This window comes from Sinocyclocheilus anshuiensis, unplaced genomic scaffold (genome assembly GCF_001515605.1).
Source record: "Sinocyclocheilus anshuiensis isolate Anshui unplaced genomic scaffold, SAMN03320099.WGS_v1.1 scaffold862, whole genome shotgun sequence".
Lineage (NCBI taxonomy): Eukaryota > Metazoa > Chordata > Actinopteri > Cypriniformes > Cyprinidae > Sinocyclocheilus > Sinocyclocheilus anshuiensis.
The window spans coordinates 381433-407574 of NW_015539882.1; the positions used below are offsets into that span (position 1 = coordinate 381433).

Consider the following 26142-nt stretch of genomic DNA (forward strand, 5'->3'; position numbering starts at 1 on the left):
GCGCTTTCAGTCCCTTCTTCTCCGATCATCTAGAAAATGCCAAAGACCGATTCTCTGCAGTGAAGGTGGCAGAGTGTGTCCACGCAAAACCTTTTCTTCACCAATTGCGCTTTCAGTCCCTTCTTCTCAATAGGCTTTTTGTGACAAAGGGCCTCCTGTGTTTCATTCACAATGAAAATGAATGTGATTTTAATCCTTGCTGTCTCCTGAATGTCAAATATCAAGATTTCAATGATTTGCATTCTGTTTTGAGAGGTTGTTTCATTTATTAGCGGTGCGTATGATGCATTAGCTCTCTTGTGTTTGTCTTGATGAAACCGTGTCAGGCAGGTAATTAGTCACGTACTGCTGGGAATATGCGTTTTTCGCTCTTGTTTCCTGGAGCTTAATGCTTTCTCTGATCTCAATCCCCAGAACAAAGAGAGCTCTGGGATAGACATTTCTGAGTACCGGCTGGACTGGGGACGTGATTTGGACTCTCTTGAACTGGTCTACAGTGGAACAGAAACCTACTTCCAAATCTCCAACCTGGAGGCATCTACGGACTACTGCTGCAGGCTACAGGTAATTCATGATGTGTCCAACATCACACATTTCAAATATCCAATTGTTATAAATGAATTATAAATGAACAAATTTATTTGATTTTATTTATTTATTTTTCTACATATTGACCTTTTACCAAGACAAAAGCCTAGTTCATTTTAGTTCATTTTAATTTTATTTAATTTTATTCCTTTTTTAGATGTATTTATTTTCAAATTATTGTTATTATTTGTAATAGTTTTGATTAATTATTATCCACTTCAAGATATTTAATGCTATGAAACAGAGCTATTAGATAAGCTTTGTCTTGTAGCTATAATTTCTATTGATTGACTATTTTTTAATATGTTAATTTAAATTAAATGATCATATACATTTTTAAGGATTATAATAAAATAATTGCAATGTGTTCATTTTATATATTTCATGTTAACACGTGCAATATTCACAAAATTGCTGAATTTAAATGAATTGCAGAATTATTTAGTTTAAAGAACATTTTATTATTCAAATATTTTTATTGATTTTCATTATTATGCATCAGTCACAACCACACAAACATACATTCTTTTAACTCGTTTAAAGAACATTTGAAAAAACATTAAATGTATCCCCCCCCAAAAGTTAATTTTTCTATTTTAAAAAAAGTCAGTAAATTATATATAAACAACATTATATATAATGTTGTTTATATATAATTTACTGACTTTTTTGTAAAATATTGTTTTGACTTTTGGGGGGGGATACATTTAATGTTTTTTCAAATGTTCTTTAAACGAGTTAAAAGAATGTATGTTTGTGTGGTTGTGACTGATGCATAATAATGAAAATCAATAAAAATATTTGAATAATAAAATGTTCTTTAAACTAAATAATTCTGCAATTCATTTAAATTCAGCAATTTTGTGAATAAACTAAACCATTAAAGCAAATGCATATAATTTACTGACTTTTTTGTAAAATATTGTTTTGACTAGAGATTCATCAAAAACTAAACCGTTAAAGCAAATGCTCAGCGGTAAACTGAATTATATATATATAATTCAGTTTACCGCTGAGCATTTGCTTAAACAGTTTAGTTTTTGATGAATCTCTAGTAATTTACAATAAAATGAGTTGTGAATAAATCATCTTTCTAATTTCCAAGTTAAAGAAACACATTATTCTAATAGTTCCTGAAAGTAATTTAGCTCATAAAATTGCTTTGAGCATAAGCACATTGAAATGCATGCATTACTGGCAGCTTGTGTTTTAATTAAACAAAAAGAGTGTAAAACCTTAATCACACAGTGTCAACACTTGTTTGTGTTTACAATGAATTTATAAGAATAAAGTATTATAAGAAACAGCCTTACATGCATTGGTGTGTATATTATCATTGTCTCTTTGCAAACTGGTTTTAATGCACCAAAAATAAACCTGCACATTGTGCAGATCAGACATTATGAGCATTAATAGAGTTTAAACGTTAGACTGGAGTTATGTCTGGAAATGTTCTGACCTTTGAAAGCTCTTCTTCACATTTAATTGGCTTTGATTCACTGTGTCTGTTATGAACTAAAGCCAAAACTGTCTATCAGCAGCAGAATGAAGAGAAGTCTTTTCTCGTTGTACTCCCCAAAATGCTCAGTGTCCTTCCCAATCTTTTGAAAAACTAAAAGCATGATTATATATAAATGTATATAAAGGTCAAAAGATAATCAGTAAAACATCAACTTATTATTAAAGGGATAGATGACCCAAAAGTGAAAAATCTGTCACCTTTTGAGCACAAAAAAATATATTTTGAAAAATGTTGGTAACCAAACAGCTGACAGTAGCCGCTGACTTCCACAAAAGGAAAAGAATACTATGGAAGTCAATGGCTACCATCAAATTTTTATTTATTTATTTCTGTATTTTAACAGTGACATGTTTATTCTTTTGTTTGTATCCGGTTCATAGGCAGTGAACCAGGCAGGGGCAGGCCCCTACAGTGATCTGGTGACGTGTCGGACCCCTGCGGCGGCCCCTGATGTTGTATCCGGATTTTGCCTTGTTGACCACCCTCTGAACCCAACAGAAAGTGAACCCTTCTCCCACTCCACCTGTCTGGCCCTCACCTGGGACGAGCCTCGCTGTAATGGAGCAGAAATGACCTCCTACAGCATCTCAATGGGCGACAGCATCATCACCGCCGGAAACGTAACCTGTCACATTATCAGGGACCTGCTGCCGGACAGCGAGTACAGGTGAGTAGAGATGTTTTTTAACACTCTGTATCTCTTTTTCTAGCACCGTGCATCATCAGCTCTTCGGTGGAGGTCATTGTTTGTGCAATTAGTGATGACCGGGGACTTATTTTCCCATGGTCCCTGTAATATACGGATGAGTGCTGGTGAATCTCGAGCAGGGCCCTGAGTGAGTATGTCAGTGCTATTAGCTCTACAAATGGACTCCACTTACATCTGGCTCAAGATGTTTTCAGCAAAATGGTGCTTTCTGGGTAGATTCAAGAGTATTTATGTAGCCTAACTTTGCTGTTAGCAGGGTATTTTTTTCAAACAAGGTATACTCTGGCACCATGGTACTTTTGCAGGGTTTCTGTGAGTAGGGCTGTCAAACGATTAATCATCACTGATCGCATCTATTATGTGTTTACATAATATATGTGTGTACTGTGTATATTTATTATGTATATAAAAATATAGACACATGCATGTATATATTTAATAAAAATTTTGTATTTAAATATTAAATATATTTAGACACACACACACAAAATATATGTATGTGTGTGTATTTATATACACATAATAAATGTACACAGTACACACACATATTTTGTGTACACAAAAAAACGTTTATTTTGGATGCGATTAATTGCAATTAATCGTTTGACACATATTGTGTAAATACAAACTTTTATTTTGGATGTGATTAGTCGCAAATTCGCAATGAATCATTTGACAGCCCTATCTGTGAGTCTTAAAAATATCTTAAGTCTTACATATTGTGTAAATACAAACTTTTATTTTGGATGCGATTAGTCGCAAATTCGCAATGAATCATTTGACAGCCCTATCTGTGAGTCTTAAAAATATCTTAAGTCTTAATTCGCCCAACCACAAAATAAAGGCCTTAAAAATGTTTATTTAACTGTTCTTAAAATTGTCTTAAAGTCTTAAACTTACCCTCATAAAACTGTAATAACCTCCAAAACACTTAAGTATTATGTAAAAAAAATATTACTGTAGTATGTGTCCAACAACCATGGTATATCCATATTTACATATTGTACTAAAGTGCAATCCTCCTTATGTAAATATGGATATATATTAAAAGGAGGAGCTTATTAAAACATTTGCATGAGGGAGGGACTCTTTTATTTGGTCTGCCTGCTGGGTTTCCAGAAACAAGTCTGTTAAATGTTATGTAAAGGCTTTCATTTGGGATGAATGACAACATTAAATGGACCTCTCCATTGAGGTAATGGACAATAAAACACATCCCCAATTAATATGCCAAATGCAAATGCACTCATAATTATCATAAGAACGCATAATGTCTCTAATGGAACTAGAGGTTTCAATATCTTTCTCAATATAGATTATGCTCAACCTTTTTTTTTTAATTATTATTACCAGTGTCAAGGTGATTTTTAATGGATTCATGAATTCAGTTGTCCTCAAGTTCTCACATGGTCTAGCAGTATCACATTACTTATAAACATGATCACTAATGTTTGACAAGCACAACGTGTTCTAATGATTTTGGCTTAATTGTAAACAGTATATCTATATATTTGTAATTATCAATACTAACAAACTTCTTTTTGTGGAATGTTTTTTTCTTGACAAGTGAGGCTTAGGCTCTATTTCTTTAAAGAAAAATGCTGTGCTATTCAACTTTCTATTTATCAAAAAATTAAAAAAAATTAAAAAATACTTTTTTTTTTACATATGTAATAATAAGAAATGTTTGAGCATATTAGAATGATTTCTGAAGGATCATGTGACACTGGAGACTAGAGTAATGGCTGCTGAAAATTCAGCTTTGCATCACAGGAATAAATTACATTTAAAAATAGAAACAGTTATTTTGCATTTTAATAATATTTCGCAATATACATTTTTTACTATATTTTTGATCAAATAAATCCAGCCTTAGTGAACATAAGAGACATCATCTTACCTCTATATTTCCCCCTGATTTGTAAGGGTTGTGTAGCGTTCAGATACTTCTGTGCTCCTCCATGTTTTTCTGAATTCATTCAATATTTCCAGAGAATCAAGCCCTTTCAAAATATTTGTTCCCATACTTTTATTTTAGTCATTAAATGCTTTAAAACATGAGTTTTGAACATTGTGCGAGACTTTTTAATAGAAACAAAAAAACGTCAGTTTTTGTAAATAAGTTTTTACAGAAATTCCATTGAGACCATAAGTAGTCCTCATGGTCTCACGAGGTTATTTACACATCTGCACGTTAGATTTTCTGCTTCCATTAGTCCCAGAATGTAGTATGCTAGGATGTACTCATGCAAAACAACTTTTTTTAGGCATAATTCACTCAAAAAAAGACATTCATGTTGTTCCAAACCTGTATGACTTTCTTCTTTCCATGAAACCGAAAAAGACACATTTTAATGAACACACACACTGCTTTTTTCTATTCAGTGAATAAATGGCACTAAACACAACTGGTTTTATGCATTTGAATAAGTGCAAATTATGTTTGGAACAACATGAAGGTGATTAAATGACAGAATGTCCATTTTGATTCATGTTTTTGGTATATATCAAAGGTATTGTAATGTAATAGCTTTCCCTCCTTTCAGAGCTCTTCCGGTAACACAATTTAGAAATGTTTTTCTGTGCACTTACGATAATTGGATTCTTGGATATCTATAGATAACTTCACAGAAATCCTCATTCGAATGCAAGACCACCCCTTCAGTCAGAGATCATTTTCTCCTGTGCCATCAAACTGATTGGAAAGGTCACAGAGCAGCTCGAGGCTGAAGATACCTGCAGGCTTTAACTGGGATCGACAGATGAAGCAAATAAGGCAGAAAGAGAACAAATGACGGCCACTTTGGGCAAAGCTGCAGGAACTAGTTTGCTGATCAATCTGCTTCAGCTGTAGTCACATGATGTTGATGGATGGAGCTTCATTTTTGTGTGTGAACTGTTCACTTGAAGAGTGCAGTAATGAATTACTAACAACGATTTTCCTTAGAATAGTTTGTAGAGACATTCAGGTGAAGAGAGTCAAGAATTGAAGTTACAAGGACTGAACAACACTGACAGTTTGTTTAAACACTCTATTTCCTCTCTTTCTCTTTCTCTCAGCCTGCAGATTCGAGCAGAAAATGAAATGGGCCCCGGGCCCTTCAGTCAGACTCTGACGGTGAGGACCAGACCCCTTCCGCCATCTCCTCCTCGGCTGGAGTGTGCAGCGGTCGGACCTCAGAGTCTGAAACTACGCTGGGGTTTCAGCAGCCGAAGTCAACTCACAGACGACACGACCTACGTCCTGCAGATGGAGGACAGGAATCAGAGGTTAGCAATGATAGAGAGATGCACAAAACTACAGATTTTCATAATCAACTAGTCGGGAGGTTGTCTGAATGACTCATTTTTTTAAAAGATGTTTTGTGTAGTTAGGCTAATTTAGATGCATTTTCAGAAAAAATGTTAATTTAAAAAAAAAATTTAAAAAAACGATTTTGAAGGTTTAAAAAAAAAAGTTTATTTCCAAATAAAAATTGCTTTGGATTGATATTTCCAATGAAAATGCTATATACAAATAAATATGAAAAATACTTTATATTATTTTAATAATAATGGTTAGAAAAATGTCTTTAACTCAAAGTAAATAATTTCCAAATATTATTTTAATAAGTTGTTTTATTATAAATGTATTTGACATTAATTCAATGACAGTATTCAAGCTAAGAATTTTACTTTGCAAACCATTTTTTATTTATAAAATCATACTATTTTTTTGCACAGTATAAATGAGTCTACATGATAATACAGGCTTATGGCTAATTTTTTTTTGTTTGTTTTTTTATTCATTTTCTTAAGAAGGTGATCCATACTTGAGGGTCCTTGGTCTAAAAAACTTAATTCCCTAATATGGACTAAATCTCTATAACCTTTTATTGCACAAAAATATCATAACCTCAAAGCAGCACTTTTCTATAATTTTAAGGACTATGTACGGAGATGAATTAAAAAAAAAATTGCATTATTAACAGAACTACCTCCTTTTTTAATGTCTATATGGTTTTTATTAAGTTTTAGTTTTTGTTTATTTTATTACTTTAACATAAACATTAACCTAATATAAAATAAAATATAAAGAACTTAAACTTATTTTATTTCAGATATTTGCCAAGGCAATCTTTCTCATTTACATTTAGTTCATTTCAAGTATTATTATTATTATTTTTTATTTTTTATTATTGTTTTAGGTTTAGTTTAAGTTGATAATAACCCTGGTTCATAATTAAAAACAATAGTCTTGTGCTCACCATCAAAAGCTTGGTAAAGGGACTGAAATGGTGTAAGTGTTCTTCTTGTCTTCTTGGCATATTAATTTTATTCGTAGTGAAGCATCTGTGTGTGTGTGTGTGTGTGTGTGTGTGCGTGCGTGTGCGCGTGTGTGTGTATGCATGCACTTCCTCGCTTTAATTTGTCCCTTATGCACCCGTAGGGAAGGTTCTTCTCTCTGATGTAAGCAGATCATCTGAAAAGCACATTTTGTGTTTGTGGGTCCATTAAGGTGGAGTCGACTAATGAGAAGACTCGATCTCAGAGCGCTGTTGGGAATTAGATTAGGAGACTCCGGGTTATCAAGACCACCTGCCTTAATGCTTTCTCAGAGTCGCTCGTCACTGACCCACCGATGGCTCATTTAGAAGCAAATGAAGGCCCGTGTTCTCCCGGTTTTGAGCTTTCAGCCTCAGTTCCACTTCTGAACAATTTTAACCATATAAACAGTAAAGTCTGGACTCTTGAATGGAGTTAATGAAGGCCTGCTTCTGCCTCACATTCTTTCCTGCCTTTATGCTATTTAATAAAACGACGTGAAGGGAACAATGATCTCAAGCAATCATCCGATTTTTTTTTTCCTTTGCACGCAAGGCTTTAAAAAGAAATACTAGGCTGTAAATGATTGAAAAAAATAATCATTAATAAATTATACTTAATTTGTGTGCATGTTTGTAAAAAGCTTTCATCATCTTGTTAGGTTTGTGGTGGTTTACCGAGGTCCGAGCCACACTTTTAAGCTGCAAAGACTGAGTGAATCAAGCCGGTACCGTTTCCGGATCCAGGCAGTGAGCGAAGCAGGCGAGGGGCCGTTTTCTGAGACGTACACCATCTGCACCACCAAATCTCTGCCACAAACACTGAAAGGTACCACATTTATTTATACTCACACTTGTACAGGGACAAAAGTTTGGGATCACCATAATTCCTTTTTCCTTCTTTCTTTTCTTTTCTTTTTATTTATTTATTTATTTTTGTCCTCTCAGCCCCAAGAGTTGTTCAGCTAAAGGGAAATGCCTGTGAGGTCACATGGGAGAGTATTCCACCAATGAGAGGAGACAGAATCAGCTATGTGCTACAGGTGCTGGGAGGCAGAGGTTCTGATTATAAACAGGTAAGATCCAAATTCCTCATTAAACCTCCTTTGACTTTTACTTCAAGTATAAAACGACTGTTCCACTCAAACTGTTTCCAAGAACTTTGGCTTGTTGGAACTGTTTGAGAATATGATATGGTATTTTTACTTTGTTTCACAGAAGAAATACCATGTTAGATTCACACATGGCCACAGTCACAGCAGAATTCATTCTGACCAGGAAATGGAAAACGGGCTCAAGCTATTTGCAACATTTGCTCTTCGTTCCATTTTAACTCGTCACAATCAGCATTTGAATGAAATTGAGTGCTGCCGAACACACAGTCCCAAAGGATTCATTCAGTTGTGCTGTGGGGTTGGAAAGAGACACAGAGAGAGGGGGACATGTGATTATCACGATTAGGGTCCTTTCAGGTGTGCAATCGCTTATTGTTTTGAAATAATTTCTGGTACGCCACTTCCATGGTGCGATAAATTGAATGGAAGTTCACAAAATTTGAAATAATGTGTGAATTTATTTATTCATCAAAATGAGAAAACGCTCCTTTCCCTATCACATCAACCATCCCTTTTTTCATGAATATCATTGGGTGACTCTCACAAAGAAACGTACAGGTTATATTCCACCCCAAAATCAAAAGAAAAAACAAGAAATTATGTATTTTTAAGTATTTTTCAAATTATCTTGTGATAATTTTGACTATTTAAGGGCATTCTGCCATCAAATTCTCATTACTGAAATGTGAAAAAAATGATATTTTAATTAAAATTAATATAAATTATAATTCACGGAATACGACCAGATATTTTTCTGTTTAAATAATGCATGTACAAACACCCATAAATAATGTAAAAAATAAATAAATAACCTTTGTACTGGAAAAGAAAATGTTAAAATGAAATTCTAGATGAGGACTACATGAAGACGTAAACGTACTATTTCTATTTCAGTCACTAGGTTATTCTCTTGATTTCTACAGTATTTATGTGTTTACACACTGGCTAGCTCCGCCCATCGCAAAATCTCATTGGTCCAAATCCTCGCTCCATTTAACTGTGCATTAAATATTAAATATGCTCTGATTGGTTGTAACCTTGTCACACAGAACAGTGGTTTATTTGAAGTAAATGCGACTCTGGATATTTCTTTTAATTCACCCTTACAGTCATTCATTTATTCTACTAAATTCATCCTCACTAATTCCTTGCTGGTGCTATATTAATTGAAAAACAAAGCAAAAACATCCCTGTTAATGAAGGAGCGGAGTTCCCCAGGCTCTATATTAGCCTAATTAACCATTTTACTGTGCAGCCATTTCCCTGTTTATGCAAATAGAACTAGAAGGTGATTAGAATTCACTTCCATTATTTATTATTTTTTCTGTTATTAGTGCTTGAGTAGCAGTATTCAAGACTAATTATACACACATAATTGGTCTGTCATGGCAATAATATCAAGACTTCACCAAAATTGAGCCACCTGTGGTTGAGAGGCTTAAAACCTCTTGTGTTGCCATGGAGACATAAACTGTGGTCCTTTTGAGAGCTGCATGTGAGAGGTGGAACAAAGTCACCTCAATATGTTTATCTTCAACAATGTTTACTGGCTATTAAAGCCCATATAAATAAGCTCTCTTTTGTTTTCCTGTTTTTATTTTCCATTTGCTCAGGGGTCTTGTTTTTCTGTGCATGTTCCCAAAAATGGCTTATGCTTTTAGGTCAACCGCCATTGTCATATTTACTTAGTTTTGACAGTTAAAGACTTTGTGCAGCACTGGTCATTACTGCTGTGAATTGAGCTTTGTTTTTGTTTTTTGTACAGTACATCATCTTTTCTGTGTTGCACTTGTGGCACATAGGCTACTAAATATTAGGTCATGTTTCTATGGTTATTAATGCAGTGTTCTGTTTCATGCAGACATCTTTACAAAAGGCACATGAAGTCCCAAGAATGTTTTTTTTTTTTCTTGGCTTCTTTCATTTTTCACTTTATTTTTCTTGAGCTTGAAATTCTTGAGCACCATCATGGTGTTTTTTTTATACACTACAGAGAAAACAGGTTTGTATTTCAAGCGAGTAAGAACATTTATGTAACTCTGTCTTCATCAGTGTTTCATGAACAAACCGAAGTACAGCCCTACAGTGGCATTCTTATATTATATAATATTGATCCTGACAGTGTTGCCACACTCCAGATGAAAGGATTACGGTGACTTGTTGAGATTCTCTTTGAGGAGACTGAAGTCCTTTATTAGTCAAGCTCTGAAGATTCCTCTTTTGTAATATGTGGGTCAGAGATGGAGTGCAAAAGATTGTTTGGCTTTCTTTTTGGCCTCTTGGATGTTTTTGCTTTGATGACCAGTGAATCTAAAATCTAGCAGTGTCCTGTGGTTCATTTGTTTTATTATTTGTTCATTTACAGTACTGTAACTACCTAAATCAGTATATTTATTGTTGCTCCTTTCTTATTCCTTCCTTCCTTTTTTGTAATTAATACATTTATTTGTTTATTTAGAATGGATTTAATTATTTACATCTGCACATTTGCATTTATTTTGTAATACATCATTTTTATACCTTAATAATAATAATAATAAGCACATATATATTTATATTTTTTTGTATAAATTATTTTTTATATTCCATCTCAGTCATGCTATTGTTATAATAATAATATACATAGTGACTGGGATGAAATATAAAAACTGCATGTATACAAAATATAAATGTAGTTATTATTATCATTGTTGTTGTTGTTATATAAAATGCTAATATATAATAAATGTACAAATATAATACAGCCAAACCAAAATGTATTCAGACACCTTCAACATTTCTCACATTATCACAGTTTATTAGCTATAGTTTAGAAAATGGTAATAAAATATGACAAGAACTCAGAGTTAAACTGTGTCAGAACAAATTAATCTTGATAATGTCAGATAACTTTAATAGAAAGGTATGTAATGAATTAGGTTGAATAGCTGTCAGCTGTTAAATTTAAGTACACAATTAGATAATACCAATTTAGGTCCACCAATGACCAAGCAATGCTTCATTTTGTTCAGTCTGTGGTGTAAAAAGGTCGCATCAGCAATTAAAGAAAAAACACTTAAGCAAAACATGGTCAGGTCAAAGTGTCTGAATAATTTTTGGTCCCAAATCTTTTTCAGTTATACTGTTAGTCCACTGTATGAAAACTATTTGGGTATAATATGTCACAGTTCACTTTATTTTAGTATCCTCACTTACATAAATTAATTATAGTGTCCTGCACCCACTAGTAAAAAAAATATCAAAAATTATATCTGGTTTCTGAATAATTTTTGGTTTGACTGTATATACAAAATGTATTACAAATAAACCCAAATTCATACATATAATAAATAATACAATATACTGCTACTACGTCTACTACTATTACTAGTTAATTAATTTTTTTATGTATATATTTTTGTAAAAATTATTTATATGTAGGTTACATTTTATATTTATATAATATTCTGTATATACATTTTTTTATTCCATCCCAGTCCCCGTGTATAGTATAATTTATTATTATTATTATTATTAGTGCTGTCAAACGATTAATCGCATCCAAAATAAATGTTTTTGTTTACGTAATATATGTATGTGTACTGTGTATATTTATTATGTATATATAAATACACACACATACAGTATATATTTTGAAAATATTTACATGTATATACATTTATATATTTATATTCTTATATTTTATAAACATAAAATATTTTTCTTAAATATATACATGCATGTGTTTGTGTTTATATATACATAATAAATATACTTCATAATATATCCATTATTATATAATTTATTATATTATTATAAATAATAATAATAATTATTGTTGTTATTATTATTATTAACAATACGTTTATAATTGTCTAAAAGTACGCACAGTGAAGGAGAAACTTTAACTGTCTGGGCTAATGCATTACTTTCTGTCTTTCAGGTGTATAAGGGAGACGAGACGTCCTTCCAGCTCTCCGGGCTGCAGTGGAACACAGACTACCGCGTGCGAGTGTTTGCATGTAGGCGCTGCGCAGACACCCTCCAGGAGCTGTGGGGGTCCTTCGGCCCATCCGCCCACTTCAACCTGCGGCGGTCTGACGCCACACTGGCTGTGGAAGCGGACGTCACCAGGGTGTCCATGGGCAACACCCTCACCGATGAACAGTTTGCCGGCCTCATGGTATTTGGGGTGGCCTCTCTCTCTGTCCTAATGGCCTTCCTGCTTCAGCTTCTGATTTAGAGCCATTCTCGTCTGTCTCTTCAGTTTTTAACTACAACTCGCAAAACCATTAATGCAAGTACTGTTTGGTCATTGACCAAATTACACCTTTTACACTTAAAATTTCATGTATTTTTCTATAAGATGAGTTACAGCTTTAACAAATCAGTAATGATGATATGTACTGTTTGGGCATCTGTGCCTGTTTTTTTAAGTTGAAGATGCTGTGCATATTTTTATATTTAGTATTTAGGAGATTTTAACACTAAAGTAATAAGTAGCCTTCCGGATCTCAAGTTGGACTCTCAGATGAATATCTGAGGAGTTTTTTTTTTTTTGATGGTCAGTCCTATTTATCTTTAAATCAGTGTCTAGACAGCTAAACGGCATCAGCGCTCTCGTTCCCGTATCTGTGCCCCCAAGAAAGTCTGTCTAAAAGCTTCTTAAAAGCTTCTTATTCTTTCTCTCCTCTTTCATTTGTCTTAAAAAAGGTGTCCTTGGGCTGCCTGTACAAAAAAAACAAAACAAGAAAAAGTCAAAAAACACCTGCAACTGTCAGTCCAAAGAGAGTCAAATGACAGTTTTTGCAATCAATCATCAATGTACAGTGTTGTGAAGTCTGGAGTGTTTGTACCTCAGGGACTTGGAAGGACCTTGTGAACCTGTGCCTTGAAATCCACAGATCCAAACTTTCGTGACAAATCATTTCAGATCTGCTGCTTACAGTATTCCATTAACACTTTACCCTGGTCACATTATACAGTACATGATCGTGTTTACTAGCTCAATAAGCCCTTAACCAAAGTTAGTGAGCATTCAAGATATAACAGTTTTGTTAGATTTATTTATGCTATATTCTTGTACTTTATAATGCAAATCACAGTGCAATCTACATTTATTTATTACAAGAATCAGAACTGTCATATTCAATGTTTTCTTCATGTAGCATGTCTTTTTATAAGGGGGTTATGACAAATCTTTATAATTTTTTCCAATATAGAACAGCATTTTAACATCATTAACCTGTCTTATTTCAGACATAATTGTATTGTTTATATTCTGTTTTTAATTGCTTTTTTATTTTAATTCTGATTTTTTTAAATTGCTTTAGTTCAGAAAATGTTGAAACCTGATCAGTTTTGTGATTTCCCACCTGCACAAACAGCAAGTTTAAGTTTTTTATTTGATATTTTTAAAAAAATATTTTTTTCTTTCTACGTATTTTAATCATCTACTCTTCATGTAGTATACTATATATGTATTGCTGAAGTTTTTAGACAAACATTCCATTGTTTTCTGATTAAAAGAAGTTGAAATGACTTGACACTAGAAAACTTGAAGTGGAAACACTTGAAGAACACTTTTTAAGAACTCCAGACCCAGAATCTTTTTAAGTGGAAAACAGAAATACTTTTTTGTGTTTGTTTGTTTTGAATTTTTTAGTTGCATTTAGCTGGATATCAGGTAATAAGTGGCCTAGACATAGATTTCCATGCTTGCATATCGTTTCATGAAAATTATTCCATATTACCATTTTTTTTAAACGTAACTGTCACATTTATTGATGTAAATTATAATCATAGACATATTTAAAAAACTACCATATCAATTTAAATGTATAGATATTGAAAATACTACCCTTTGTATTTAAGATGATTATGTATCTGTAGTATATATGTAATATATTTATACACAATAAATTTTTTTACATTTCTGAAACAAGGTGTTTGCATTTCATTTACATAATTACATATATATATATATATATATATATATATATATTCCTGTTCTAAGAAGTATATTATGTGATTGTCCTCTTTGTAAAAGTTTCTCTACATTTTTTTTTAAATGTATTTTCAGAAACAAATACAAGACAAGTTGTATAGTCAATAACACAAAAACATTTTAATTTTAAAGTCAAGTAGTAATACTGCATGACATCAAAAACTTTATATATATACACATACATATAAATTACACAATAACACATTCAAGAAAATGTATCAGTGTGCGTTAAATGCAAATAGACACAATATATCAAATATATTTCATAAATATTAAATCATGTCTTCACTCAAATACACTCAGTGTTTTACAAGCATCTCAAGAAGTAGTTTTACATTTTAATTAGACTGGCAACAAGCAACACAGGCTGAACTCAAACACAAAGCTTACACAAAACTACTGTGGCAGCAGTGTTTACAAACCTGCAATAAGTGCACTTTTCATGGCTGCTACACATTTATGTAACATAATCTGATAACACAAGCTTGGTGAAAGCTTTTTATGGCATGGGATTTTATCATTCAGCACCATTGTATCTCTCCCATATAGGGTACAATGTTAGAGTGCTTACATCTACAGTGCTCTGTCATCCAGTACTTCACACAGTTTAAGGCATTTTTGGGTTAGTGTGCATATGTACAGTTTGCATGAATACCAGGATAAAGGAAATCATTACACTGCTGGTGTCTGCTGCTGATGGCAATACCTGTGCATAAACATTTTCATAAAATACAATAATATTTGGTGTATGCACTAGGTATGTTTTGCCTAAAATGCAACCATCAAAAAAATTTTTTTTATTTTTTTATTATTATTTAATACCAAAAAGTTTGAATACCTATTTTAATACCAAAAAGTCTGCATTAGATTACTATAGGCCTATAATTTAATAATGTAATTTTCAGGGCTCAGCAGATTGATAAAGTTATTTTACTGCTATATACAGGCTAAACTGAAAATATGCAATGGCCTTTATGATATGTTTGAAGTTAAATATGATGAGGTTAATGTTGACTGTCCTTTTCATTCTCGTGAAGATTTTTTTTTAGTCTGTTAAAAAGTGCACATTTATTAATCGAGGCGTTTCCTCTGTCACGTGCTCCAGCTGTATTCGTTCCACACCGAAAAACTTTCAGCGTTCACGAAGCTCTGCACCGATCGTCCAGGAGCACGCCTCACTCCGAACAGTTTGCACGCCGCGCTCCTGTACTTCTTTGACATGAGGTTGTAGAGGATGGGGTTGATCGCGGCGCTGAGGTAAAACAGCACGAATGAGACCAGGTTGCAGTATTCGCTGATTTGGGAGATGAGAGGAGAATTGGCCTCGGATGACTTGGAGAAAAGATAACGACCCACGTGGAACGGCAGCCAGCAGAGAACAAACGCTAGAACCACCACAGCTGATAAAGAGAGAGAAAGAGAGTTCATTTCTGCAGTTTTAAAAAGGATTAAAGTTTGTGTTATATAATTTAGAAGTACATTTAATACGACATTCTTGCAAAAAGTGCGTTTAGAAAAAATTATAGTAACTTAGTAACAATTATTTCGAGTCGGATATTATTACAATGAAGTGAATCAGAATCAGTAACCGATGTGACTGAAGTGTTTCTGATTCACTTACGTTAACTACAACCGACTCCTAAGATTCAATCGTTCGGGAATTACAATACACTTGTCGCTGTATGGTTTTGATTCACTCAAAAGAACCGCCTAATGAGACTGACTCGTTCGGGAAACTGGAAATTGGTCACTAAATAAAAGGTAGAACATTCGTTCTGGAATGATGCTACTCACTGTATGTGTTCTTTAAAATAATTCGATTCAATTTTATTTAAAAAAAATTTGAACTTTATAAAATGAAAGTAGGCTAGATGTTGCGGTTCTTGAGTCCCATAGCCTGGTTAATAGTCCATAAAGTTAGGCTATTATGTCGAATATCCAAAAAGTATTATTTATGCAATAGTATAATGTATTAATATACCATCAAAATAATGATGAAGACAGATAGTCCCTGCTATTTCTGACCGGATGATCCGAGTTTGAAACGTTCAAGTTGCTGCGTTCCTTAGCAACTGTAAACAGCCAACGGCTAATTGAACGAAATGTTCGTTTTGATTAGTGTCCATAATAAATGTACATTTTAATGTAGGCTAAAAATTGTAATGTAAATTTCTAACAATTTATTATTATTATTATATATAAACTCACTTTATTTTGCAAATGGAATTGAATTAGCAGGTGTGTCCTGTTAAATGTATATAAATGTTCATTGAATAATTCAATTATATTTTACTAATTAAATTATTCAATAATAGGCTATACAAATGTTTATTAAACAATTGTACGATTTTCCCGTACAGGCTACCCGTTGTAAAGTTAATCTAGGATATTAAATGATTCTGAAATATACAAATATTATTTGTCAGACTTTTCAGGGCATCGTTGAGCTCACCCAGCATTTTGACCGTTTGTTTATTGTTCTTTTCCCGACTAGAAATGGGTCCGACAGGATTCTCCTTTCTTCTCCACAGTCTTCTGCCTATGAGGCTGTATAACACTGTCAGACAGAGGACCGGGAGGAAGAAGAACACGCTGGAGACCCACACCATCATAGTAAGCAGTCCGGAGCGGATGGCATATTCCGTGGCTTTACACTCATTGGTCTCCCAGGGGTTGGTGCCGTTCTCGTGCTCGACCCCAACCAGAATGAATATGGGTCCGGCGCTGCACAGAGCCACAGTCCAGAGGAGGAAAATCACCCCTTTCACCCGACCCCGCGTGACGATGACTTTTGCCCTGAAGGGAAAACAGATGGCGAAGTATCTCTCCACGCTGAGCGCGGTGATGTTGAGGATGGTGGAGTACGTGCAGCTTTCGCTCACGAACTGAAAGAGTTTGCAGAGCTCGTCGCCAAAGTTCCACGGTCGGTACCGCCAGACCCGGTACAGGTCGAGGGGCATGCAGAGGAAAATCAGCAGGTCTGAGAGTGCCATGCTGCAGAGGTAAAGGTTGGTGGTGGTTCGCATGTCTTTGTATTTGGTGACCACCAGGATGGTCAACAGGTTCCCAGCAGTTCCGACGAGGAACAGGAAAGAGCACGTCACTGTGATGCCAGTCAGGATAGGGACTGGAAAGAGATGGACGGGGTACTCAAAGTCCTCAGCAGTTGCATTACTATCCATAATGTCCTCAGCGCATAAAGTGATGCTGAACGGGCAGCTGGACACGTTTGTCCAATTAGTCATTGTGATGAGATTTTAGAGGGTTTGCGTGGACTTAATGGCACCTCGTGATTTCCAGCCAGCTGTTGTTTCCATGCACATTTTACAGGTGTTCAATGCACAGTATGAGAAATGCACGCAAGTAACCTGTCAATGATGTGCCCAGAGTTGCGCGCAGGGGGTACACGATCTACTTACTCCACGCATGCGCACTGGATGCCCGGACTAATTGTACTGTTAAATGCGGATTTGTTTCAAAGGTTTCTTTATTTGCGATGCGCTTGTGTGCTTGCAACTTTTCTCAGCGTTTAGAGCATTTCTAACAAATAAGAGACAAATAACGCTCTTAGAGCGACTGAAAATTGATTTACAAGGTTAAGGGTATTTTTGTTCGTTTTATGCCACCTGGCGGTGTGACCACATCATCTTGTAGAAAAGAAAATGGAACTGAAATAATACATTCTCGTGCTTCGCTTGAATAAATAGAGCTGCTGCTGTCCAGGGTGCTGAAAGCTGTTTGACGGCTGCTGTTTGTTTGGCCATATTTTGTTTTGTTTTTAACGTAAAATTGCTGGATTTTAAACTTTTATCTGTTTTATCACTCTAAAAATATGGTTCTTTAAAAGTTCTTTACACGTGGTAACAGTTTTATTTAGAACCATATCAGCCTTGTGTTCTTGTTAATTTAACAGAACATGGAAGTGTGATCGGCTCTGTTCTAGGATACTTCTTTCCTCCTCTCCACTAAGTAACAGAGATATTAATTGTTTTTAAACTGTTACTTGGGTTTATTCGTAAACATGTTCAATCACCAAAAAAAAACATTAAAGCTATCCCCTGACTTTATATTACATTTACCATTTTAGTACTTTTGGCCTTCATAGCTGTTTTTATATAAACAAATAGAAGAGGCACACTGTAACTCTAAACTCATTTGTGTATTTTAGATGCTTTCATACCCAACAACATCCATCATGTTCAATGTGAATTGTCATTTATGATGTATTCAGATAATAACTGTTGTTAGAGCATTGTCATTTTTGCTACAATTTCACGTCAACAAAAAAATTAAGAGTACCTAAATGATACTTTTTATGTAAAACCTAGTGACATACATGTAAGACCTAGCAGATATAGTGGTAAAATATTAATTAAATCATATATAACAATAATATTAATAATAGTACTATAAATATTAATAAATACAATTAATAATAAATATACTAATATTAATGACAATAAACTATTATTTAAAAGGTCATTTATAACAGCATAAGGTCCTATATAGCACTTTCAAAGAATGGTTTTTAATGGAATCTTGTAAAAAAAATTAATCTATTTAGCACCAAAAAAGCTTTTCTTTCAAGCCAAAGAACTCTAATTTGGCACTGTTTAGAACCGTTCTTAAGAGTGTAAGCCAGATTTTACAAAGGCTTTATTTTACTATTTTTTTTAAGAAGTCTGCTTTTCAAAAGTGTCTGTTTTAAATATAGGCATTTTTGAAAAATAAATCTGAAACCATGTTTTTTTTTTTTTATCAAATATATTAGGGTAAATGTATTACATGTCTTCTATAATTGTTTAAGTGGATGAGGATTTTGGCCACACGATGGCAGCATTGCCACTTAGAAGACATCAGTTTTGGCGTCTGCATCCATCACAAATTGCTAGCACAAAATATGGCAAAATTGTTGAAAAAGGATTTTTTTTAGAACCTTAAGATTTAATAAAGTAATTAATTAATTCTACCAATTTAGAGAACAACGTTGTGTTTGAATAACGTAAAAACGTTGAATAAATATTCAATTTTAAAGCCCCTTTCCTGCTTTTCCAGTATATTGGGTTTCAGTGTGAGGATTGTAAGAACAGCCCTGACAAACAGAAAGTTGCATCCGGTTTGGTGTATAGATCATCTTTTCGCTTCATTCACACACACACTTTTGAAATACTTGAAACATGATTTAACCATTATCATCCTTGAAGCCAGACATTTAGGCTACTAAACTAGAATGACCATACTCAAAATAAATACAGAATTGTTTTAAAATTCACATTTTGTTGTAGTAAAATCTAACACACTGAGTAAAATGGGGTCATTTGAAGCCTGTTTTTATTTAGATTCTTTTTTTATTTTTACTCTGCTTTTAATTGCTACTATAGTCTTTCTCATTTAGATCCGTCTATAGTCTGTAATGCATATTAGTACCTTAAAGGTAGGCCTACACTTTAGTACATAAAGTGTACTATTGTACTAGTAGGCCTACCTTTATATCGTCCCAGTGGTAGCTTTCTCTCTCTCTCTCTCTCTTTTTCTCTGATAGTGTGTGGCAAGATATGTTTAAAATATCCCTGCCATGTAGCCTATAAGAGGTCTTTTCTGTCCATTAGATGTCTCGGAAACCTTGAAGTTATGCTAAAACGCAAAAGATGAGAAAAAAGTTAAAATACTTCACGTGTGATTAAAAGAAGTGATGTACTGTCATTGAAGGAATGTTTGGCTTTTCATGCATGAAGGGGCCTTAGGTCAGTGACTATCATGCCTGGAAAAGAAGCCTGTGATGCAAGCTGTGCTTTAAAAAGAACAAAAACTAGATTAGTTGAGATAAAGAGATAACGTCGAAACCGTGTGAACTGATACCCATAATGTAAAAAAGCATTATCAGAAAATCCTAAAAGGAGTGCAGAGGTGAGCCTCTAATTTCTGTGAAGTAAATTAACTGATTTGTTTATTGATGGTAACACAAATATTTGGATTAAAAGTTTAAAACCTAATTATCTACGGAGCAATTCTTATTTGTTATCAGGGCGTGTATGTGTGAACGCAGGGTGGGCAGGCAGCTCACAGGGCTTCGCGACAGCCGGAGGTTTCGGTCTGGAGATTATAGCGTTTACAGGGTCTGTCGCAGGCTGGTTCTGTAGTCTTAAAAGCATTGATTTCACGTTGTGTTCGGTATTTGGACTGACAAATGTAATTGAGGAATAGTTTGATGATAAGCTAATAGTGAATGAGTCAGATGCGGCAACAGGAGACGAGACGCGCGCTTCGATCTTGAGGATGTTTTTATGCCCATATCAAGATAATTAGTCACTACCGAATTAACCCTAACCTATGCCTAAAATTTAAAACATTTATGGAGTGTTTAGCTGTGGTGATTCTTTTAAGTTGTAACATATTTATTATGTATGATTGAACGTATTTTTCAGACAAAAAATGACTAGTTTGGTTCTTCTAAAAGGGTTGTGGCTAGAAGGGATACAGCTAAACCCGGAAGCTAGCAATACATAAAATTTTCTACCTATTAGTTTGTTTTATTAACGTCTACACCTACCCCAATCCTAAACCTTCCCCTTGCAATAATGCAAAAACAGTAATTATCGTTGTACAGTGTGACAACAAATACGCTATATTGATGTGCGCATGCCCAGTAGTTTTAGCTGTATCCTAGCCTTAACCTTCTGTAGCATCATAAATGTATGGAGCAGATTGACAGAATTCCAGCTCAACTCGTTTCGCCATCACTCGGCTCCAGATCCATTAAGGGTTTTCCATTTTCCACCGACAAGTACAGAAAGCAGTGTTGCCAAGTCCGCGGCTTTCCCGCGGAATTGGGCTACTTTAACACTTTTGCCGAGGGTTGTTTTTCATGTCCTTGGGTTGAAGACCCCAATAAAGTGATATTTAGTCCCTAAAATGCGAATTTGACCAGGGGAACCCCGCCAAAAGACGCAATTTTTACCGGGCTAGTTTTGAGTAGCAATTGGGCGGGTTTTGATGTGAAAACCTGGCAACCCTGACAGAGAGAAACCCACTTCGAGCGACGCTAACGAGCGAGCGAGAGAACGCCACGCAAAGACGGTTAAAATCCCACAAACCCCCAAAATGGAAAGTCCTCCCAGAACACTTCTGGTCACATACATCGCCATGAACAAAAACAATCGAGTGATATAAACATTTATCAACACTTTTGGAAGGCTTCTTGGCTAATCAAATTTGGGTAGCCTACCTTTACGGCTAGAGCAGGGGTGCCCAAACTCAGTCCTGGAGGGCCGGTGTCCTGCAGAGTTTAGCTCCAACATGCCTCAACACACCTGCTGGGAAGTTTCTAGTATGCCTAGGAAGAGCTTGATTAGCTTCAGGTGTGTTTAATTAGGGTTGGAGCTACACTCTGCAGGACACCGGCCCTCCAGGACCGAGTTTGGGTACCACTGGTCTGGAGTCTAGACCCATAAACTATTGAATAAACATATGGTGTACTTTTTTACTTCCTTCATATATTTAAAAACCAGATTAAAAACAAATATAAGGGTGTGAACATTCTAATTGTTATTTTTAAGACTTAATAACATCTCTGCGGGTGTGGACGCCCATGCATAATTTAAATGGGCGGGTCCAACAGTGCAGAAGAGGAAGCGCGAGCCAGATGATCCGCGTTCGCCTCCTCTAGCGCTGACTTTATACTTGAGTAACGTCAGCAGATTCACAACAGCGCGGACTTGCCTTCAGTTCTTTAGCAGGTATGTTAACGTTACTTTATATGACTAAATAAGACTCTGTTCTGAGGGTAGAAATTATCTGAGAAGGTTTAAACACGCGAAAAAGTAATGACATCTTGGCTGAGTACAAGGCTAGAGCTCTATGCAGTGTACTGTAGAGTGACAGGTTTGAAACGCATGGCTACAGAAGGTGGCAGCCATATATTACTTCTGGACTGCATCACATCAGATGAATGTACGAAAGAAACACATTGGACTTTAATGTGTGTATATTAGCTACAGTAAGAACTTGAGTGTGACACCTTTCAAATAATGCAGTTATGTTTCGATTGCCCACACCCACTGATTTTGCAAGGCAAACAACCTGCTGTACCTGCAGGGCAACTTCAGAGACTAGAACTGATCCTTAGTTACAATAGCTGGGGCCTAATTCATGAAACGTACAGAATTAATTTGTATAAATCGCTTGAATAATCACATTTTTGTTGTACACAAATTGTCATATTGAATCCAACTGTTTACATAAGAATGGTTTACAAATGATTTACACGAAAAGGCATTTTGCTTATCTTGTGATGTGTGTGTGTGTGTGTGTGTGTGTGTGTGGTCCATTTTGTTTCTTGTCATATCAGTAGGATCCCCTCAAGGATCTCGGGACAGAATGGGAGTGTCTGGTTGACTTAGTGGGAAGGTGTTTGATGTGTGTTTCACATTGTATTTTACCCTTTGTACCCTAATGAGGCTAACTTCCACTTCTGACAACAACACACATACACATTAGATAGTGTGTATGTACTGGGTAGAGCATAATTGTGTACTACTGCACATTCCTTGACCCGCGGGTGTGGTTTCTGAGTACTACAGCCGGGGATCATGAGATATGACAGGTCCATTGATTACAGCAGAGCTGTCAGATGATAATGCTGCTGTTATACAGGAGGTGACGCCTAATCTACATGTCATATCTGCTGTACGTTGTTACATCGATAAAAGTGTTGCCAAGCTACAAGAGTTGCTAAACTGCCTTTTCCCCTGTAGCGACATCACCCTTTCTCCTCTTTTTTTTAAACACGGGGCTGTACGAGATGAGTAACCTTTGCATGTTGGCCACATGAGCAAGTTCAGAGAAAACTGTCTTTGGGTGGCACTGTTGGTGTCGTGTGCTCTCATTGTGGTTCATGTGCATGATGATGCTTTGGATCCTCTTTGCAGTGCACATGAAACCATTAGGCCCCTAGTTGTATATCTGAGAACCTTTTTTCTGGTCAATCCTTAGAGAGATGGTTCTGTTTTTACTATTTTTTTTTTTTAAGTAAAATAGTGATATGACCAAGCATGTGCGTTGGGCTTGAGGAAAGAGGAAATGAAGCTTGTGGTCTATGTGTAATTATATATTTTTTTTTTTCTCGAGGGACAGGAAGTTGAGTTCAAGTGAGGATGAGCATTAGATCCTAAGATACACTGTGTTTATGTTTCATTTAGAATCGTTTATTACGAAAGAATGTACAAAATATGGATGGGGATGTAGTGATTCAGTGCACTGACTGTACAGAGCTGAAGAGCTCGTGTGGTTTTGTTAGTTTTGTAGATGTACCCAAATGTTTGTTGATATGCATTTGTGAGCCACTTTCAATAAGACAGGAATGACTGCCAGTTTAATGAAAGTCCTGTGACCAGACACACACTCAGTCGCTCTGTCTTCAGTTTAGCTTAATAAACCGATGCTGTCGTGCATCACGAGTAAACCAGAATAGTTGTTTAAAGGAATAGTTCAAAATTTAGCTGAATATTTACTCACCCTCAGGCCATCCAGTCAAGATGTTGATCGGAACAGATTTTGGAGAAATTTAGCATTACATCACTTGCTCACCAAAGGATCCTCTGCAGTGAATGGGTGCCGTCAGAATGAGAGTCCAAACAGCTGATTAAAAACAACAACACAAGTAATCCACATGACTATAATCTGTCCAAACTGTGTTTTTTTTAATAAACAATACATTAATTGATGGACTGGAGTTGTGTGGATTACTTGTGGGTTATTGTTATGTTTTTATCAGCTGTTTGGACTCTCATTCTGACGGCACCCATTCACTGCAGAGATTCCATTGGTGATTTCTCCAAATCTGTTCTGATGATGAAACAAACTCATCTACATCTTGGATGGCTCTAGGGTGAGTAGATTTTCAGCAAATTTTGGGGTGAGCTATTCCTTTAAATGAAGGTTTTAGATGAACTGAAATGCTACATGTAGCACAATATTTTGTGATTATAATGACATTTGTATTTATTATAATGACAATTTACAGAAAAATTACTTGCCATGTTCAAATGTTCATCTATTTTCTATTTATAAAACAATGATTAAATCCTGCTGCATTCAAACATTTGCATTTTTAATAAAATATAGCAAATAAAAAGTGGCTTTTTGCAGGTGTAATGTAATGTTTATTTAGTTACTGAGTCTTGGAAGAACAAAATAGGGATGTGCTATCAGACTTACATCTCTGCGCAGTTTTGAGCGGGTGATTTTGACGCTCTGAGATCGTCTGAGCCCATGATGAGACACGGCTTCATCTTCAGAGTACACAGGTTTACCCTCGTCATCACTCCTGTCATCGTCATCACCATGATAATACTCTACAAAACAAACAAGTTGAGAGTTAAGAAAACAAGATGAAAACACAGATCAGCGCTTGATCAGATAGAACAGAAGGCATGATCGAGATCACTGCTCCTCAAACAGCTTTTGTCTTAAGGCCCAGATTTGACATTGGTGACCCAGTAACAAAGAATCAAAATTGTCTACTGTACAAAAAATACATCCTACATGGACAAAGAGCAGAAAATATTTACAGATTTATTCAATAATATTAAAATACATTAATATTAAAGTATAGGCCCAAGAGTCCAAACAGCTGATTAAAAACAACAACACAAGTAATCCACATGACTATAATCTGTCCAAACTGTGTTTTTTTTAATAAACAATACATTAATTGATGGACTGGAGTTGTGTGGATTACTTGTGGGTTATTGTTATGTTTTTATCAGCTGTTTGGACTCTCATTCTGACGGCACCCATTCACTGCAGAGATTCCATTGGTGAGCAAGTGATGTAATGATACATTAAAAGGAGAAGTTTAGTTTGATACAACAGCAACAGCCGACAGATACTGAGCAGCATAAACTAATGTTTATTAGGGGTGACAGAATTGCAATTAGCAGAACTGGTGTTAAATTAAATCACAAGCAGTGTTTAATCAAATCACAGTGAGTTTAACAATATTAAAGTCACTTGCTTGTAGGCTGAGGAAATACAAAATGCAATACATGTCAGTGACGACTAGAGGGCGCTTATTCCAAAAATTTACCCTTGATCATGTCTGCATTGTTTTGTAAAGAATAATACATTAGGGAAATCTCATTAGGGAACCAGTGGAATGCAGTGATGATCCAAACAACATGGAGATGCTCGTTTGAATAATTTAGCTGTAGTCATAAACGGAGTAGTAATGGTTCTGTGTGGATTCAGTGCTTGTTTGCGGATGTGCTCAGCAGTGTCATATTTATCTGCTCTCTGAGCATTAGCTGGTAGCATGCCTTCATTGTGCATTGATGTTCAATAAAAAAATAAGGAAAGAAATTCCTAGCAGTGGTGTGTTAGCCCTCCTCTGTAATTTTTTTTATATAAGCCCATTAGAAAATCAGTAGGCAGGATGCGTTCTATTGGACATGCATCACCAGCACACAGTGCCTGGATAAAACCGATCAACATGGTCATGACTCCGTCTAATGTTGTTCAAGGGTGGGAATGGCTACAGAACAAAGCTTGTTTTAGATTCTAAATTGAAGATTAATTTCTGATCTGTGCATGATGCATACAGTAAATGATTTTACAGCATTTGAATCAATGTTTTATTACAAAAAAAAAAAAAATTGTCACTTTTTTTTTCTGATTTTTTTTTATAATGGAATTTACATGCAGACCAAGGGAATTGATCAGTTGCATTATATTTTTTATTTTAACAAAATTATTTTATTAAAGGAATAGTTCACCTCAAAAATGAAAATTTTGTCATCGTTTACTCACCCTCATGTCATTCCAAACCTGTAAAAATGTCTTACTTTTGTTGAACACAAAAGAAGATATTTTAAAGAATTTTGAAGAACCAAACAGTTGTTGGTCCCCATTGACTTACATAG

The 26142-nt window shown here is 35.1% G+C and overlaps 3 protein-coding genes across 4 annotated transcripts in view; 2 read left to right on the top strand and 1 right to left on the bottom strand.

Moving 5' to 3' along the window:
- LOC107685439 (fibronectin type III domain-containing protein 3B-like) overlaps positions 1-12959 on the top strand; it is a 72042-nt gene extending 59083 nt beyond the window's left edge. Inside the window, exons 21-26 of the mRNA XM_016482016.1 lie at positions 415-564; positions 2491-2777; positions 5880-6089; positions 7786-7952; positions 8072-8199; positions 12161-12959. Coding sequence (XP_016337502.1) covers positions 415-564; positions 2491-2777; positions 5880-6089; positions 7786-7952; positions 8072-8199; positions 12161-12460 — 1242 coding nt within the window. The 3' untranslated portion in view covers positions 12461-12959. The remainder of the gene's footprint in view (positions 1-414; positions 565-2490; positions 2778-5879; positions 6090-7785; positions 7953-8071; positions 8200-12160) is intronic.
- Positions 12960-14541: 1582 nt separating this feature from the next.
- On the bottom strand, positions 14542-20001 carry LOC107685461 (growth hormone secretagogue receptor type 1-like). Of its 2 annotated transcripts, none has more exons than XM_016482053.1 (2): positions 16677-17469; positions 14542-15624 (listed from the first exon to the last, which is right to left on the bottom strand). In XM_016482053.1, the coding sequence occupies exons 1-2, from the start codon at positions 17467-17469 to the stop codon at positions 15317-15319; spliced, it is 1101 nt and encodes a 366-aa protein (XP_016337539.1). In that variant the 3' UTR covers positions 14542-15316. The 2 variants fall into 2 exon arrangements, 1 of the variants encoding a protein (XP_016337539.1); XR_001633956.1 differs by lacking the exon at positions 16677-17469 and adding an exon at positions 19899-20001 and having other exon boundaries at positions 15548-15624.
- Positions 20002-21863: 1862 nt separating this feature from the next.
- LOC107685440 (phospholipase D1-like) overlaps positions 21864-26142 on the top strand; it is a 31372-nt gene continuing 27093 nt past the window's right edge. The window contains exon 1 of the mRNA XM_016482017.1: positions 21864-21960. The gene's annotated coding sequence lies outside the window, so the exon portion shown is untranslated. The remainder of the gene's footprint in view (positions 21961-26142) is intronic.

Bases quoted from the DNA above. Each gene is read 5' to 3' on its own strand.
- LOC107685461 (XM_016482053.1), bottom strand. From the start codon at position 17,469: ATGACTAATTGGACAAACGTGTCCAGCTGCCCGTTCAGCATCACTTTA. The intron at 15,625-16,676 runs GTGAGCTCAACG...TCTCTTTATCAG, and splicing joins ACAAACGGTCAAAATGCTGG to CTGTGGTGGTTCTAGCGTTT.